A 14,896-nucleotide genomic window follows, 5' to 3' on the forward strand; every position below is an offset into this window, starting at 1 on the left:
AAATGTCTGAGACAAATGCCTAACACTTTATTGGAAAAAATATAAGAATTTCCACTCAAATGTTGTTTATTCAAAACAAAACTTCACAGTTACCAACTAAAATATACCATTAGTAATGCCCGATCCTTATCATTACCAAAGATGCTTACAAATAATTTTTTTAATTTTTTTACTTTAAATTTTTGTTGTTGTTGTTGTTGATCATGGGGCTTCAACTGGGGGCCTAGATGCTGTCCCTGAGCTCTTTCGCTCAAGACTAGCACTGTACTACTTTAAGCCACAGTGCCACTGGTTTTCTGGTGGTTAATTGGAGGTAAGCCTCATAGACTTTTCTGCCCAGATTGGTTTTGAACTGTGATCCTCAGACCTCAGCTTCCTGAGTCGTTAGGATTACAGGCATGAGCTACCAGCACCCAACCTCATTTTTAACAAATAATATTTTTAAAAAATTAAAAATAGCTAATATAAAAGCATTTATACTATCACAGGAAAAAATACAAAATGAAAGAGTCAAATGGGGACTTGGGAATGTAGCTCAGTGGTAAAGTATTTGCCATCAGGAATAAGGCCTCAGTACAAAAAAGAAAAAAGAAAAATGGGGGGCAAAGGGGGAGGAGAGTCCAATGTCTGAGATAAGCCCAGCAAGTTCCTGTCTGGGAAAAAAACAAAAACAAAAACCCACTACAGGATCGTATTTATTGGGAAGCTGGGTAGAAAATCTGTTTCTGTCTGTGGGAAAGCTTTCTAGGTATGTTATCCTTTTCTTACTTATCTTCTGAAAAAATGCCAAATTGGTTCTTCAACAAAAATGATATGGGATCAAGTTACTTTTTCATTTCTTTCTCTTTCAGTTCACTTTGCATATTTAAATTTTACTCCATTAAATATGTTATGATACACTAACTGCAATTATATAACATACAATGTATGAGGCAATATTTAACATCAGTCAACAAAGTGAATCTATCCCAATGTTAACAACTTCATCTCAATTTTCTAGATAACAAATATCTTACATAATAAAGCCATTTGGTTTCTAATATTATACACTCTACATTCCATTTAAATTATAGCATTCATCTATAAAAACAAGGAAAACAATTCAAAGCTATGTTAGTAATTAGTTCTGGTCCATTGTATACTATCGGGAAAGTATAGGACTTAATTAGTTGCTACTAAATTGAAGCAATGAAAAAGGTTAAAACTTAAGATTAAAAATACAGAATAACCCCCTCCCCAAAACTAAAGGGACATAAAACAACAACTACTGTCCCACCAAGCAAAAGTGGAAAACAAACAGAGAGCATGTGTGTAACCTCACTTACCATCTTTTTGTTATTCTACTTCAACAGGTCAAGAAAGGTGAAGAAAGAGAAGGTAGAAGTAAGAGTCAGAAAAGGCCTAAATAAAATCCTCACTGAAATTTTTAAACATACAAGTAACAGAGACAAATTAGGTTGAGGTCAGATGCAATACTATATATTTTCTGGAGTTAATAATCAGGGCCAAATTACCATGGACAGTTATTACTCCTGAATAAAAATTAACTCAATTAATGATTTAAATTTTCATCATTTTTAATCTACCATCATATTTACCTAATAGGACATACAAGCATAAGGCAATTCACTAAGCACAGGGATTCCAAAATTCAAATTCATTTCATTAATGGACTTAATGACAATAAGTAGCAACAGCAAAGGTCTAGCTGTGTAAATAGAATTAGATAACTCAGCGCTGTTTGTCTAAGCAATAATATTCAAATTAAATTTAACACGAGTCTCTTACTATTTTGTACTGAAAAAAAAAGGAACAATCTAAATTGAAAGGTTTTAAAGACTGAGCAGAGTGAGAACTGAGCCAATAGAACATAAAATGACCAATTAGATTAGCAAATGCTACTGAGGAACTCCTTGACAAAAATATTTTATTAGAATAGTAACAAGTTTGCTATCTCTCACTTGGGCTTAAAAAGCAAGAAAGTAGGTGTGAAGAGATATAATAATTTTTGTCTACGCTGGAGAATAAAAATGGCTATCATTATCATTACATCTCAAAAATGTATATAAAAAAATACAAAAGACCCAAACACTCAGTAAATGAAAAGTATTTCCTATAAACAGCAGTTTGTCCTTATCACTATTATTAGCTCAACTTCCAAGCTGAAGTCTGACAGAATTCAAAGTTCACAAAAAGAATCTCAAAAATGTCCCCCAAAACAAAGTCCCTTTCTAAAACGTCTAATATGTAGTGTTTCTGTTGAGTTTAACATCATAGAGGCCAGAACTCACTACTTTTTTTCAAAAAGTTAACATGAACCCCAGTTTGTAAATTTTGCTCATTACAATTATCTACTACCAACAGTAGATGCCTAGCCAGGCGTGGTGGCTCACACCTGTAAACCTAGCTTCTCAAGAAGATGACATCTGAGGATCAGGTTCAAAGCCAGCCGGGGCACTAAAGACCTTGAGACTCTTATCTCCAATTAACCACTAGAAAACCAGAAGTGGCACTGTGGCTCAAGGGGTAGGGTGGTAACCTTGGGCTGAAGAATGTCAGGGACAACGCCCAGGCCCAGGGGTAGGACGGTAGCCTTAGGCTGAAGAGCTCAAGAACAATGCCCAGGTCCAGGTGTAGAGTACTAGCCTTGAGGAGAAGAGCTCAGGGGCAGCACCCAGGCCTAGAGTTCAAGTCCCACAACCAACAGAAAAACAAAAACAAAACAAAACAACAACAAAAAAAAAGTAGATGCCTATCAAATAGCAAGTCGCAGCCACTTAGTACCACCTTTCTAGATGTCTCACTCAAACAAATATCCCCATAAAATGACTTATGACCTAACACTTTGCTAAGGCTTCTCAAAGACTGTCTGCATAGGACCAATAATTCACCAGAAACTCTTACTTGATTTCTAGTCCTGTAGGAGAAAATGTCACCATTCTTAATCTTTCATAATGCACATAAAGTAGGCAATGATAACTTTGCCTTCTCTCTCCCCATGGTAAGATAAAGAGCAAGGCCAAATAAAGACTTACACAACTTCCATTAGTACTTTATGATCATCAGTTATAGGAGTGAAAAGAGGAACCAATGAGATCTGCATTCCGTTTTCCTGACTAGCTGTATTTAAAAAGTAGGAAAATAAAATATGGGGGTGGGGGGAAATTTAAGTTCTCAAAGAGACACTAAGATATGACAAATACCTCAGATTGAAAGACTTATTTCAGGGCTGATATTCTTTAGAAAAATATGTAAATGGCCTTCAAATCATTAAAATAGTGTTTATATTGAGGTAAGTATTATCCTCTAAATAGTAATGGCATTAAGCCTTAAACAAAATTAGATTAAATAACTTTATGTCCTTGTTGTGTTCATATAAATTAGAATAAGAAAGATCCTGTCCTCCCCCTCTGCTTTTCATGGCATCATAACTTAAAGCTATTTAATTTTAAAAATACTTTATATGCCTTGATGATCACTTTAACAGTAAATAAAACATTACCTTGATTTCAATATTTCCCACTTTGGTGGTTGATCTGATAATAGGTCTTCCAACCAAAGCTGGGAAGATGTGTTCTGGAAAGTTAGAGCCTGCATATCCACACTTCACAAACTGGAAAGAAATGACAAAAATAGGTTAGGGTTAAGGATGTCTTCTTATCACGTTAAAAACAGTATGTACAAAACATTATTTTGCATTTATAAAGTATTTTAAACAGTGGTGCTTTCAAATTACCCAGTGTAGCCATTCATTTTATTTTCTAGCTTCATCTCCATTAACTTCTCTCATGGCTCCAACTGTTTCCAGAGTTCTGTTACTATAACTGCTTACTTAGAGCTAAGTAGCCCCACTGAAGGGAAAGTCTCTGAGAAAAGGGAGCCATCTGAGCGGTTCAAACTGCAGTTTGATGCCTAAAATAGGCTTTGGCACACAGTGGTCATTCAAGCAGTATTTGAATATGGAAAAGTTGACTTGAGGAATGCAAATTTTTGCAAAAAAGATGTCAGAAAATGAAAAAATAAAGCTTCCAACTTTTCTATTAGGATCAATTCGTTTCACGAAGTGGCTTCATTTTACTATATCCATTTATATATAAAACACTTCTTTATCAGTTATCCTTTCCATCATTCTCCCTTCCTCTCCCTCCTCAAAGCAGTCTCAGCAAGCTGTTTCATTTTCACACATGTACATAAAGAATTTTGGCTATATTTGCCCTTCTTCTCCCTCTCCATTCATCTGTTCCCTTCCCATTAGAACTTACACCTCAGATGTTTTTCAACTTCATAACTAAATGCAAGTTACTTATTCAATGGGGCTTCCCCATGATATCTCACACATGCATAGATATATGTATACACACACACACACACACACACACACACACACACACACACACACAGAAGTTTCTACCATTTCAATGAGTCTTTTTTTTTTTTTGCCAGTCCTGAGGCTTGAACTCAGTCTGGGCACGGTCCTTGGACACTTTTGGCTCAAGGCTAATGCTCTGCCACTTGAGCCACAGTGCCACTTTCGGTACTTGGTACCGGGGAATCGAACCTAGGGCTTTGTGCATACTAGGCAAGCATGCCACCACTAGGCCACCCTCCCAGCCTTACATAAGTCTTAATTCAACAAAAGCTATACTGTATAAGAGTTCTTGTGGCTAGGAGTTTGGCCTAGTGGTAGCATGCTCGCAGACCCAGTAAGATTCCTCAGTACCTCATACAGAGGGAAAAAAAAAAAAGGCTAGAAGTAGCGGTGTTGTGGCTCATGTGGTAGGACTCTTGCCATGAGAAAGCTCAAGGATGGTGCTCAGGGCCTGAGTTCAAGCCCAGGACTGGCAAAAAAAAAAAAGAGGGGCCGGGAGTTTGGCCTAGTGGTAGAGTGCTTGCCTAGCATGCACGAAGACCCAGGTTCGATTCCTCAGTACCATATTCATAGAAAAAAGCCAGAAATGGTGCTGAGGCTCAAGTGGTAGAGTTCTAGCCTTGAGAAAAGTCCAAGGACAGTGCTCAGGCCCTGACCTCAAGCCCAGGACTGGCAAAAAAAAAAAAAAAAAAAAAAAAAAAAACAAGGGTTCTTTTGTCTACTACAGAATCACAAGAACCTAAACAGTTTCTAGCAATAAAAGGTGTATATTAAATAAATGATCAATAAATAATTAAAAGGATGTATTGATTTAAGAACACAAAATTAAGATTCTGCTTCTATGAACCCAACTAAAGTGAGTCATATTTGCAGGGAAAAACAAAAACAAAAACACCCGTAGCTGTACTGAGAATGGACAGGCTTGCTATAGTTCCTTAAACAATGCAATTGTTTATATAGCAATTACATAGTGTTAGTTGATGTTCCACATACGAATATGTCATTTTATATAAGGTCTTTCAGGGGTTTCAAAATCTGTGTGTGTACATATGTGTTAGAATGAGTCCACTGTGGATACCAAGGGGAAATTGCATTTTAAGATTTAAGAAAAGTATCTTTTGCTAAATCTAGGCACCATATATTTTTAGAATTAGGATGAAAAACTATTTGAATGTGATGCATGACAGTAATAATACAAAGGCAGACAATTTCTTGCAACATATACAAGAAAATCTTGTTTGATAAAGTATAATTTAAACTCTTGACTATGCAAGCTATAAAAAAATTCAAGTATCTCTATAGCAACCTTGTTGAAGATGCTGAACATTTAATTATAAAACAGCTTAGGACATTCTGCAATCCAGAATTTTGGTTGCACTCCTGTTTTTTTAAATGTTAAAATTATGATTTGAACAGAGTAAAGCTGTTATGAAAAACCTGTCGCAAATTAAGAAATGTTATATTACCAATTTTACCCAAACTTCTTTACTTTCAGAACATAAATAAAACACATTAGATGCATTTTTCTGTCTTTGTGGAACAGGAGGCGGACACAGAAATGAAAGGATGAAGGGGGAACAAATGCAGCAGTGGTACTTACTAGACTACACTGAAAATGAATGATACAACTTGTGGGTGGGGACAAGAGGTAAAAACTAGGAGAAAAGGGGTGACATTGTCCAAAAGAAATGTACTCACTACCTGACTTATGAAATGGTAATCCCTCTATGCATCCCTTTATAATAACCAGAAAATAAATACATATGAAAAAAATATATATTTCCAAACACACAAAACCTAGTCTCTAGGCAATTTGCCATTAAGCCATCAAAGCAAGGACATTTGTTAATACATTTCTAAAAGTATAACACTATAAAATTCCTACCAGATTATCTTTCATTCTATCTTTTTTTGTGGGTCATGGGGCTTGAACTCCGGGTCTGGGCACTGTCCCTAAGCTCTTCAGCTCAAGGCTACCGCCCCATCCCTTGAGCCACAGCCCCACTTCCCATTTTTTAGTGATTAACTGGAGATAAGAGTCTCACATTCTTTAGTGCCCAGGCTGGCTTTGAACTGCGATCAAGTTATTTATTAGTATGACCTATAAAACTTTATAGGAACAGGACTGGGAGTTTGGCCTAGTGGCAGAGTGCTTACCTAGCATGCATGAAGACCCAGGTTCGATTCCTTGGTACCACAACCACAGAAAAAAGCCAGAGTGTGATGTGGCTCAAGTGGTAGAGCTCTAACCTTGAGAAAATTTAAGGACAGCGCTCAGGCCCTGAGCTCAAGTCCAGGGCTGGCAAAAAAAAAAAAAAAAAAAAAAAACCTTTATAGGAACAACTACCATGGGGGAAAAGAATACTGTATAATTAGGCATTATGGTGCACTTTTGTAATCCAAAATTGATAAGCCTAAGCAACATGAACTCAAGTGGTAGAGCTCTAACCTTGAGAAAATTTAAGGACAGTGCTCAGGCCCTGAGCTCAAGCCCAGGGCTGGCAAAAAAAAAGAAAAAAAAAAAAAAAACCTTTATAGGAACAACTACCATGGGGGAAAAGAATACTGTATAATTAGGCATTATGGTGCACTTTTGTAATCCAAAATTGATAAGCCTAAGCAACATGAACTCAAGTTTAGTGTCAACCCGGGCTACATATTATGAGACCTGCCCTGCATCCCAGAGAATCCCCATAAAAGCTCTCACACTCAAGCCAAGCACGGGTGGCTCTCAGTCTCAGGAAGCTGAAATCTGAGAATCGCAGTTCAAAGCCAGCCTGGACACTAACGTATGTGAGACTCTTATCTCCAATTAACCACCAGAAAACCAGAAGTGGTGTTGTGACTCAAGGGGTTGGGTGGTAGCCTTGAGCTGAAAAGCTCAGGGACAGTGCCCAGGCCCACAATTGAACAAAACATAAAATCTCTTCTGTCCTTGGGTCAAAACCCAGCTCGCATACATAGTCTTTAGCCATATGGAAGGGTAGAGGAAAAATGCTTTTTATCACTATTATAATCATACACAAATTTCAGTATGAATAAAAGCCATCACAATTGCTCTCCTGATATCAGTCATAATTTACACACATATCCTGAGTATAAAAAAAAAATACTGTTTTAGTGGATTTAGTAGGTCCTTGTTTCTGGACAATTGGGTAAATGCCTAGTAATGGAATTGCTGGGTCATAGGGGAGCTCTATGTTTAGTTTTCTGAGGAACTGCCATACTGCTTTCCATAGTGGTTGAACGAGTTTGCACTCCCACCGACAGTGTAGTAGTGATCCCTCCTGGCCACATCCCCTCCAGCATCTGTTGTTATTAGTTTTCTTGATCCTGGCCATTCTAACTGGAGTGAGGTGGAATCTTAAGTGTTGTTTTGATTGGTTTGCATTTCTTTTATGACCAGAGATGTTGAGCATTTCTTCATGTGTCTATAGGCCATTTCTGAACGATGTTCACTGCAGCACTATTTACCACAGCAAAGATACGGAACCAACCCAGATGTCCCTTAGCTGATGAGTGGATCAACAAGATGTGTTATTTGTACACAATGGAATTCTATGCGGCTGTCAGAAAGACAGCCATTAGGAAATGGAAAGACTTAGAAAAAATCATATTAAGTGAAGTAAACCAGACTCAAAGGAACATAGGCTCAATGGTTTCCCTCATTCGTCATAATCAGTAGAAACCTTGGGCTCTCCTAGCAGAGACTTGCAGTAAAACAAAACCTAGATACATAAGGCCATATAGTATGATGCTAAATGAAAGGACCTCTAGGATATAGAAGCAAAAGCCATATAATGAGTGATTGTCCTTAATGTACTATGTGATCTCTCATCTCTTTTGCTATCCCTTGGTTATCTCATATTGTTACAGTATCTCACTTTGTTATCTGATATATTGGAGATATTTGTATTTGGTTATTTGAAATTGGATAGGGAAGGGGGGAAAACAAGATGAGAAGTAGAGTAGGGGGGAGAGAGATGGGGACCAAGATATGAGAAAGGGTATCAATGTATGTGAATTAATGCACCTTCTATCTGGCAAATATAATGTAACCCTTCTATTAATTACAATAAAAAATATATGAAAAAAATACTGTTTTAAAATGGGGACCAAGAAATTAGAAAGGGTATCAATGCATGTGAAGTAATGCTCCTTTTATCTGGTGAATATAATGTAACCCTTCTATTAATTACAATAAAAAATATATGAAAAAAAAGAAAAAAATACTGTTTTAATACTAAATTCTTAAGTTTAACTTCAAAGGAATAAACAGATACAGATGCTGGATGGGACAAAAATATCGATTTATCAGGATAATAATGCTCTCTTACACACTAAATAAATGACTTCATTACAGGGGCTATATATAACAACAGAAGTAGGTGGTGAAGGGGTTTAAGACATATGTCAAACCGTGGTTCAAATAGGTTCTTCATGCTGATAGGTTGCCCCCTTACCTGGAGTCACATACATAGGTAAAAACACATAACATGACAAAGCGGTAATAATTATATGAATGTTTTCTATTGTAACTGTGCAGATGGGTTGTCATGTTTAAAAAAGTTTTTTACAGCTGGGCATGGTGGCTCCTAGCCACACAGGAGGCTGAGATTTGAGGATCATGGTTCAAAGTCAGCCAGGGCACTAAAGTCTGAGAGACTTTTAACTCCAATTAATCACTAGAAAACAGGAAGGGACACTGTGGCTCAAGGGGTAGAGCCATAGCCATGAGCTGAAAGCAGATGCTGTCTTAGTAATTAGTAATAGCATTCCTACATAGTTTTAGATATTCCATTTAAAAAAAAGGCAGAAACTACTATTTCACACTCTTTCAAATGTGAATACAATGTTATAACAAAAATGTAACTAAAGGGGCCAGGAGCTTGGTCTAATGGTGGAGTGCTAGCCTAGCATGCACCAACACCTAGGTTTGATTCCCCTGATTCTTCCGTACTACATACATAGAAAAAAGCTGGGGCCAGGTGTGGTGGCTCACACTTGTAATCCTAGCTACTCAGGTGGCGGAGGGTAGGGTGGTAGCCTTGAGCTGAAGAGCTCAGGGACAGTGCCCAAGGCAAGTTCAAGCCCCATACCTGAAAGGAAAGAAAGAAAGAGAGAAAGAGAGAAAAAGAGAGAGAGAGAGAGAGAGAGAGAGAGAGAGAGAGAGAGAGAGAGAGAGAGAGAGAGAGAAAGAAGGAAAGAAAGAAGAAAGCTGGAAGTGGTGGGTGCTGTGGCTCAAGTGGTAGAGCTCTAGCCTTGAAGAAAGCCAAGAACAATGCTCAGGCCCTGAGTTCAAGCCCAGGACTGGCAAAAAAAAAAAAAAGTAACTAAAACAATCCAATTTTCAATGACAAAAAGGGATCTCACTATTCTTTTTTTTTCCTAAAAAATCAGCATTAATAAGTCCAAGCCATGACAACATAAAATACTAAGAAAATATGCTTCTCTAGACTAATAGTTTGACAGTATGTTAATTCTGGAACCCCCATGCATCCACAATACCACTTTACAACTTGGGACCTGATGACTTAGTTCTCTTATGGGGTGTAAGAGGCCTTGTTTAAGAACTAGATTTTACCATATATAGATTCCTCTTCTTTATACTGTGGTTTAAACTTGCTGTTACTTCCTACTGAGTCATCAAATGGTCAGAGTAAGAGTAGAATATATCTTCAAGTAAAAATGAAAACTTCATCTGCTCTAAAAGTAACTTTTTCTGTTAAAAAATCAGAATTTATAGCCAGATGTTAGTAACTCATCCCTGCAATTCTAGCTACCCAAGAGGTTGAGATCTGGGAATCACAGTTCAAAGCCAGTCTGGCAGAAAAGTCCCAGACTCTTATCTCCAAAAAAATTCAAAACAGACCGGAAGTGTAGCTGTGGCTCAAGTGACAGAATGCTACCCTTGAGCAAAAAATCTTACTAACAGCCCCCAAGGCACTGTCCCAGGACAGCCCAAAAATAAATACATTTTTAATGAAGTCTCATCTGGGCTTACTTGCTTTGTATTTTTTCCTTAGTAATAGTTATCTGATAGTATTGGCATGTTAACTTAATCATACAGTAACTGTTCATATTTTAGGCCACTGAGGCCCTTTTATTTGGTTGTTGGTCATGGGCTTGCACTCAGTGTTTGGGCATGGTATTTAAGCTTTTTCACTCAAAGCTAGCGCTCTACCCCTTTTAAGCCACAGCACCACTTGTGGTTTTCTGGTGGTAAACTGGAGATAAGAGTTTCACAGATTTCTGTCCAAGCTGGCTTTGAACCATGATCCTCAGATCTCAGCTAGGAGTATAGGTGTGAGCCACCAGTGCTGGTCTGAGTTTTTCTTTTACTCCATAACAAATTTACAGAATGAAACCAATGGAGTTCTGGTTTCTATTTCAAACACTCCTAAATTCAATATATGAATTAGCATACAGATAAAAGCAGACCAAAATCCACTACAAATCTAACTCATAAATGAAAACACAAGGATCACAGAAATATGAATTTCTCCCTATTACTGGTTGGTAAATGAACTCACAGCTGATGAGGGAATAAACATCAGTAGAGATCTGGGCTCAACTTGAGAGGACCCAAATCTTGAGTTTAATCACAGATTTCCAAGTCTATATGGCTACTTTTCAGTAGCTACATTTTAGAAAGTAAGGCTGAATGGTTAAAAAGCTAAAACATATTAACATTGATTTAATGTTCCTCCCCAAGGCCAGCATGAGGCACAATAGAGTGGGAAGACAGTGAGGAAATGGAGCAGGGCCAATATCTATTATAGGATCAAACAAACTTGGGGTCTGTTACAGGGATTTTATTTATTTATTTATTTTTTGCCAGTCCTGGGCTTGAGCTCAGGGCCTGAGCACTGTCCTTGGACTTTCTCAAGGCTAGAGCTCTACCACTTGAGCCTCAGCACCACTTCCAGCTTTTTTCTATGTATGTGGTACCGAGGAATCGAACCCGGGGCCTTCGTGCATGCTAGGCAAGCACTTTAACCACTAAGCCAAACTCCCGGCCCCTGTTACAGGGATTTTAAAAAATCAACTTTGAGAGACTGGGAGTGTGCCCTGCTCACTGGTACATGCTTGCCTTGCATGCCTAAGGTCCTCGGTTCAGAAGCCAGCACCACAAAAACAAAAACAAAAAAAATCCTTCTCAAACAGCCATATAATTTAAAAATCTAAATCATGTAAGGAACAGTGAAAATACTTTAAGGTAACAACTACTTCTGTGAAATTTAAAAACTTACAATTGAATATCTTACTATTTAATTGCAAAGAAATAATTATAATTTTGTGTACCCAAACATCCAAGATGACCACTGAGGTCTAGGAGTCTAAGTGCTTAAGAAACAGAACACAAAATCTAAGTCCTACTCCAAATTTTTAGAAGTGTCACAGCATTCCCCATTGCTAGTCATGTTTACAGGAAAAAATATGGATAACTTTTATAACAAAATTTTAAATGTAGAACTAAATACGTACATTTTCATTTCAATTGCCTACACTTTTTAAAAATGTCAAAGTAATTGGTCTTTTGTCCTAAGGAACAAGATTTAAAAGTTTTGGGCTACCTATTTAGACTAACCTATTTAGCTCCCTAATGTTGGCTAAACTAGAAAACAATAATGTAAATATTAGTTTACAGTGTGGCTACAAATGTACCTCAGTAGTAGAACACTTGACTAGTATGCATGAGGACCTTGGTTTCTTTTCAAACACTGCAAAGAAACCAACTTCATGTGTACATGTATGTGAAATATACACCTCCTATATTATCACAGGGCACATCATCCAGAATCCCTCAAAAAGAAGGAATGCATTTGCTGAATGGTAACCCCTTTGTACAGCTACTTAAATGTAAAATATAACTTTAAGAAGGAAAGCATTAAAATATAATTGGCTTTAGTTTCTTTTTTTTTTTTTTTTTGCCAGTCCTGGGCTTGAACTCAGGGCCTGAGCACTGTCCTTGGACTTTCTCAAGATTAGAGCTCTACCACTTGAGCCTCAGCACCACTTCTGGCTTTTTTCTATGTATGTGGTACCGAGGAATCGAACCCAGGTCTTCGTGCATGCTAAGCAAGCACTTTAACCACTAGGCCAAACTCCCGGCCCTGGCTTTAGTTTCTAAGTACAGTATTGAACACGGTCACAAAATACTTTAAATTCAATTTTGAAGGTTTTAAAGTTTTGAGAATACAGTAAAAAAAAAATGGTAGTTTTTTTTAAAGCATCTTTGAAGTATAGCTGTAAGAGCAATACATGTTCAGTTAATTTAAATACAAAATACTCATACATGTTTAAAATTTTTTTAAAGAATTTAGGTCATAAAGTCCTACATATCTTCCCTAACACCTTTAACTTTTGTGTTAGTTAACAAATATGAACATTTTTTGTGCATCCTTACACCATTTCCACATGCAAATTTATGAATATATAAATACCCTTACTACAGAAAACACGCAAAAAGAGAATTTTTGTAAACTTTTGTTTAGCTTATGGGTCTTCCCTGTCCTCCCCATTCCCCCCCCCCCTTTTTTTGCCAATCCTAGGGCTTGAATTCAGGGATTGGCCAATGACCTGGGGCTTTCTCAAGGCTAGTGCCCTACCACTTGAACCACAGCACCACTTCCAGCTTTCTCTGTGTATGCAGGTACTCAGCACTCAAACACAGGGCTTTTAAGCATGCTAGACAAGCACTCTACCACTCCGCCACACTTCCAGCCCAGATTCCCGCCTCCCCCACATTAAAAGTGTTTTAGGGACCGGGAGTTTGGCCTAGTGGTAGGGTGCTTGCCTAGCATGCACGAAGACCCAGGTTCAATTCCTTGGTACCACATACTTAGAAAAAGCCGGAAGTGGTGCTGAGGCTCAAGTGGTAGAACTCTAGCCTTGAGAAAAATCCAAGGACAGAGCTCAGGCCCTGAGCTTAAGCCCAGAACTGGCAAAAAAAAAAAAAAAAGTGTTTTAGAGGGATGTCCCATTGTATTGCAACACTTTTTAAAAACCTAAGTCCATTTTTTTTTTTACTTAATTCAGATGAAGCTAGTATATATAATTATTGTTTATAAAAGTCTAATAAATCCAGTCAGGGCCTTCTCATAGCAGTGAATACCTGCTCTTTCCTCTCCTCAGCAATTCAGTTCCCAAGGCCAGGAGTTTGGCCTAGTGGTTAAGAGTGCTTGACTAGCATTCATAAAAACCCGGGTTTGATTCCTAGGTACCACATACATAGAAAAAAAAGCTGGAAGTGGCACTGTGGCTCAAGTGGTAGAGCTCTAGCCTTGAGAAAGCCCAAGGACATTGCTCAGACCCTGAGTTTTAAAAGTAACCCTTATTTTTCATATATCACATTTCTTTTAATTCATATATCAGATTTATGAGGAAGGAGAGTAACAAAATGTTACACTACCAAAATGGCTAGAAATCACCATAGAACTCAATTCATCTATTAGCTTGCTCATCCCCCTTCCCCTATATATTTTAATAGGGTGGTGGTGATGTAAAAAACCCACTTTCAAATAGTTTCTAAATCAGTCTTTTAGGATGATTATTTTTTAAACAAATTAAGACTACACTTGGGGTTGGGGAGGATAGGGATGGAGGTGGAGAAGGAGGAACCAAAACTGATTATCTTCCCCACAAAGTCAGTGCGGCGGGGAAAGGCTCCTAGATCTCCCAAACATCAATCATCTCAAGGAACATGCTGGTGTCTGCGGGGGCTGTGTCCGGGCCCAATGTACCAGCATACAAATCACAAAGTATTCTGCAATCTTTCAAAAGAAAAAAAGAACAGAAAACAAAGCACAGGCAGACAGGTTAAGAAAAAGGATAACAAATCCTCCTGAAGCCCTACACCAAAGGCTGGGGCCCACTGGATGACAGCACTTCCCTTTTTCTTCTTCTTCTTCAGTTTCCTGCCAGCCACTCGGTACCTTCAGCTGTACAGGAAGAGGAAGGCCTCAAGGTCTCTCACCCCCTCACACACCGGAGAATATAGGAAATGGAACCCTCCCCGCAACGCGCAACAGGCGAACAGCTTTCTACCCCTCCGGCACTTTGCTCCGGCAGCCCCAGCCCAGCTCCGAGCCGACCCCTCGGGGCAGCAGGAATGGGTCGAACCCGGGTGTCCGTCCGCCGCGATCGGGGCCTCGGAGGTGGCTGGCTATCAAAGGGATGGGGGGAAAGGACCGGACCGGAAAAAAACTCCAGCCTGGCCTGCTGCTCCCGACGCCCGCAGGAGCGAGAAGGGTCGCCCGGCGCCCGCTGGCCCCCAGGGCCCAGGGCAGCCGCCCGGAGTCGGGCGCCCGCGCGCCCCGTGCACAGGCCGGCGGCCGCCGCCGCACACGGGCCGGTGCTTACCCCGGTGCCGTTGTCGCACACCACCACCTTCCTGCCCTGGCTGTCCATCGTCCGCCCTGAGGAGAGAGTCGCTTAGGTCCGCACAGCCCACTACCGCTGCCACCGCCCGGCTGGAACCTCTTCCTCCTCCTCCCTCCTCGAGGCCCCTCCCTCGGCTCAACT

The 14,896-nt window shown here is 39.1% G+C and overlaps 1 protein-coding gene across 1 annotated transcript in view; it reads right to left on the bottom strand.

Annotated features, from left to right (window-relative positions):
* Positions 1-14,889, bottom strand: part of Actr2 (actin related protein 2) — a 38,820-nt gene extending 23,931 nt beyond the window's left edge. Inside the window, exons 1-2 of the mRNA XM_090336790.1 lie at positions 14,735-14,889; positions 3,503-3,613 (exon numbers count right to left, since the gene is read on the bottom strand). Coding sequence (XP_090192916.1) covers positions 3,503-3,613; positions 14,735-14,782 — 159 coding nt within the window. The 5' untranslated portion in view covers positions 14,783-14,889. The remainder of the gene's footprint in view (positions 1-3,502; positions 3,614-14,734) is intronic.
* Between the last annotated feature and the right edge of the window lie 7 nt (positions 14,890-14,896).

Source organism: Megascapheus bottae, chromosome 7 (assembly GCF_031878675.1).
Source record: "Megascapheus bottae isolate mThoBot1 chromosome 7, mThoBot2.hap1, whole genome shotgun sequence".
Classification (NCBI taxonomy): Eukaryota; Metazoa; Chordata; class Mammalia; order Rodentia; family Geomyidae; genus Megascapheus; species Megascapheus bottae.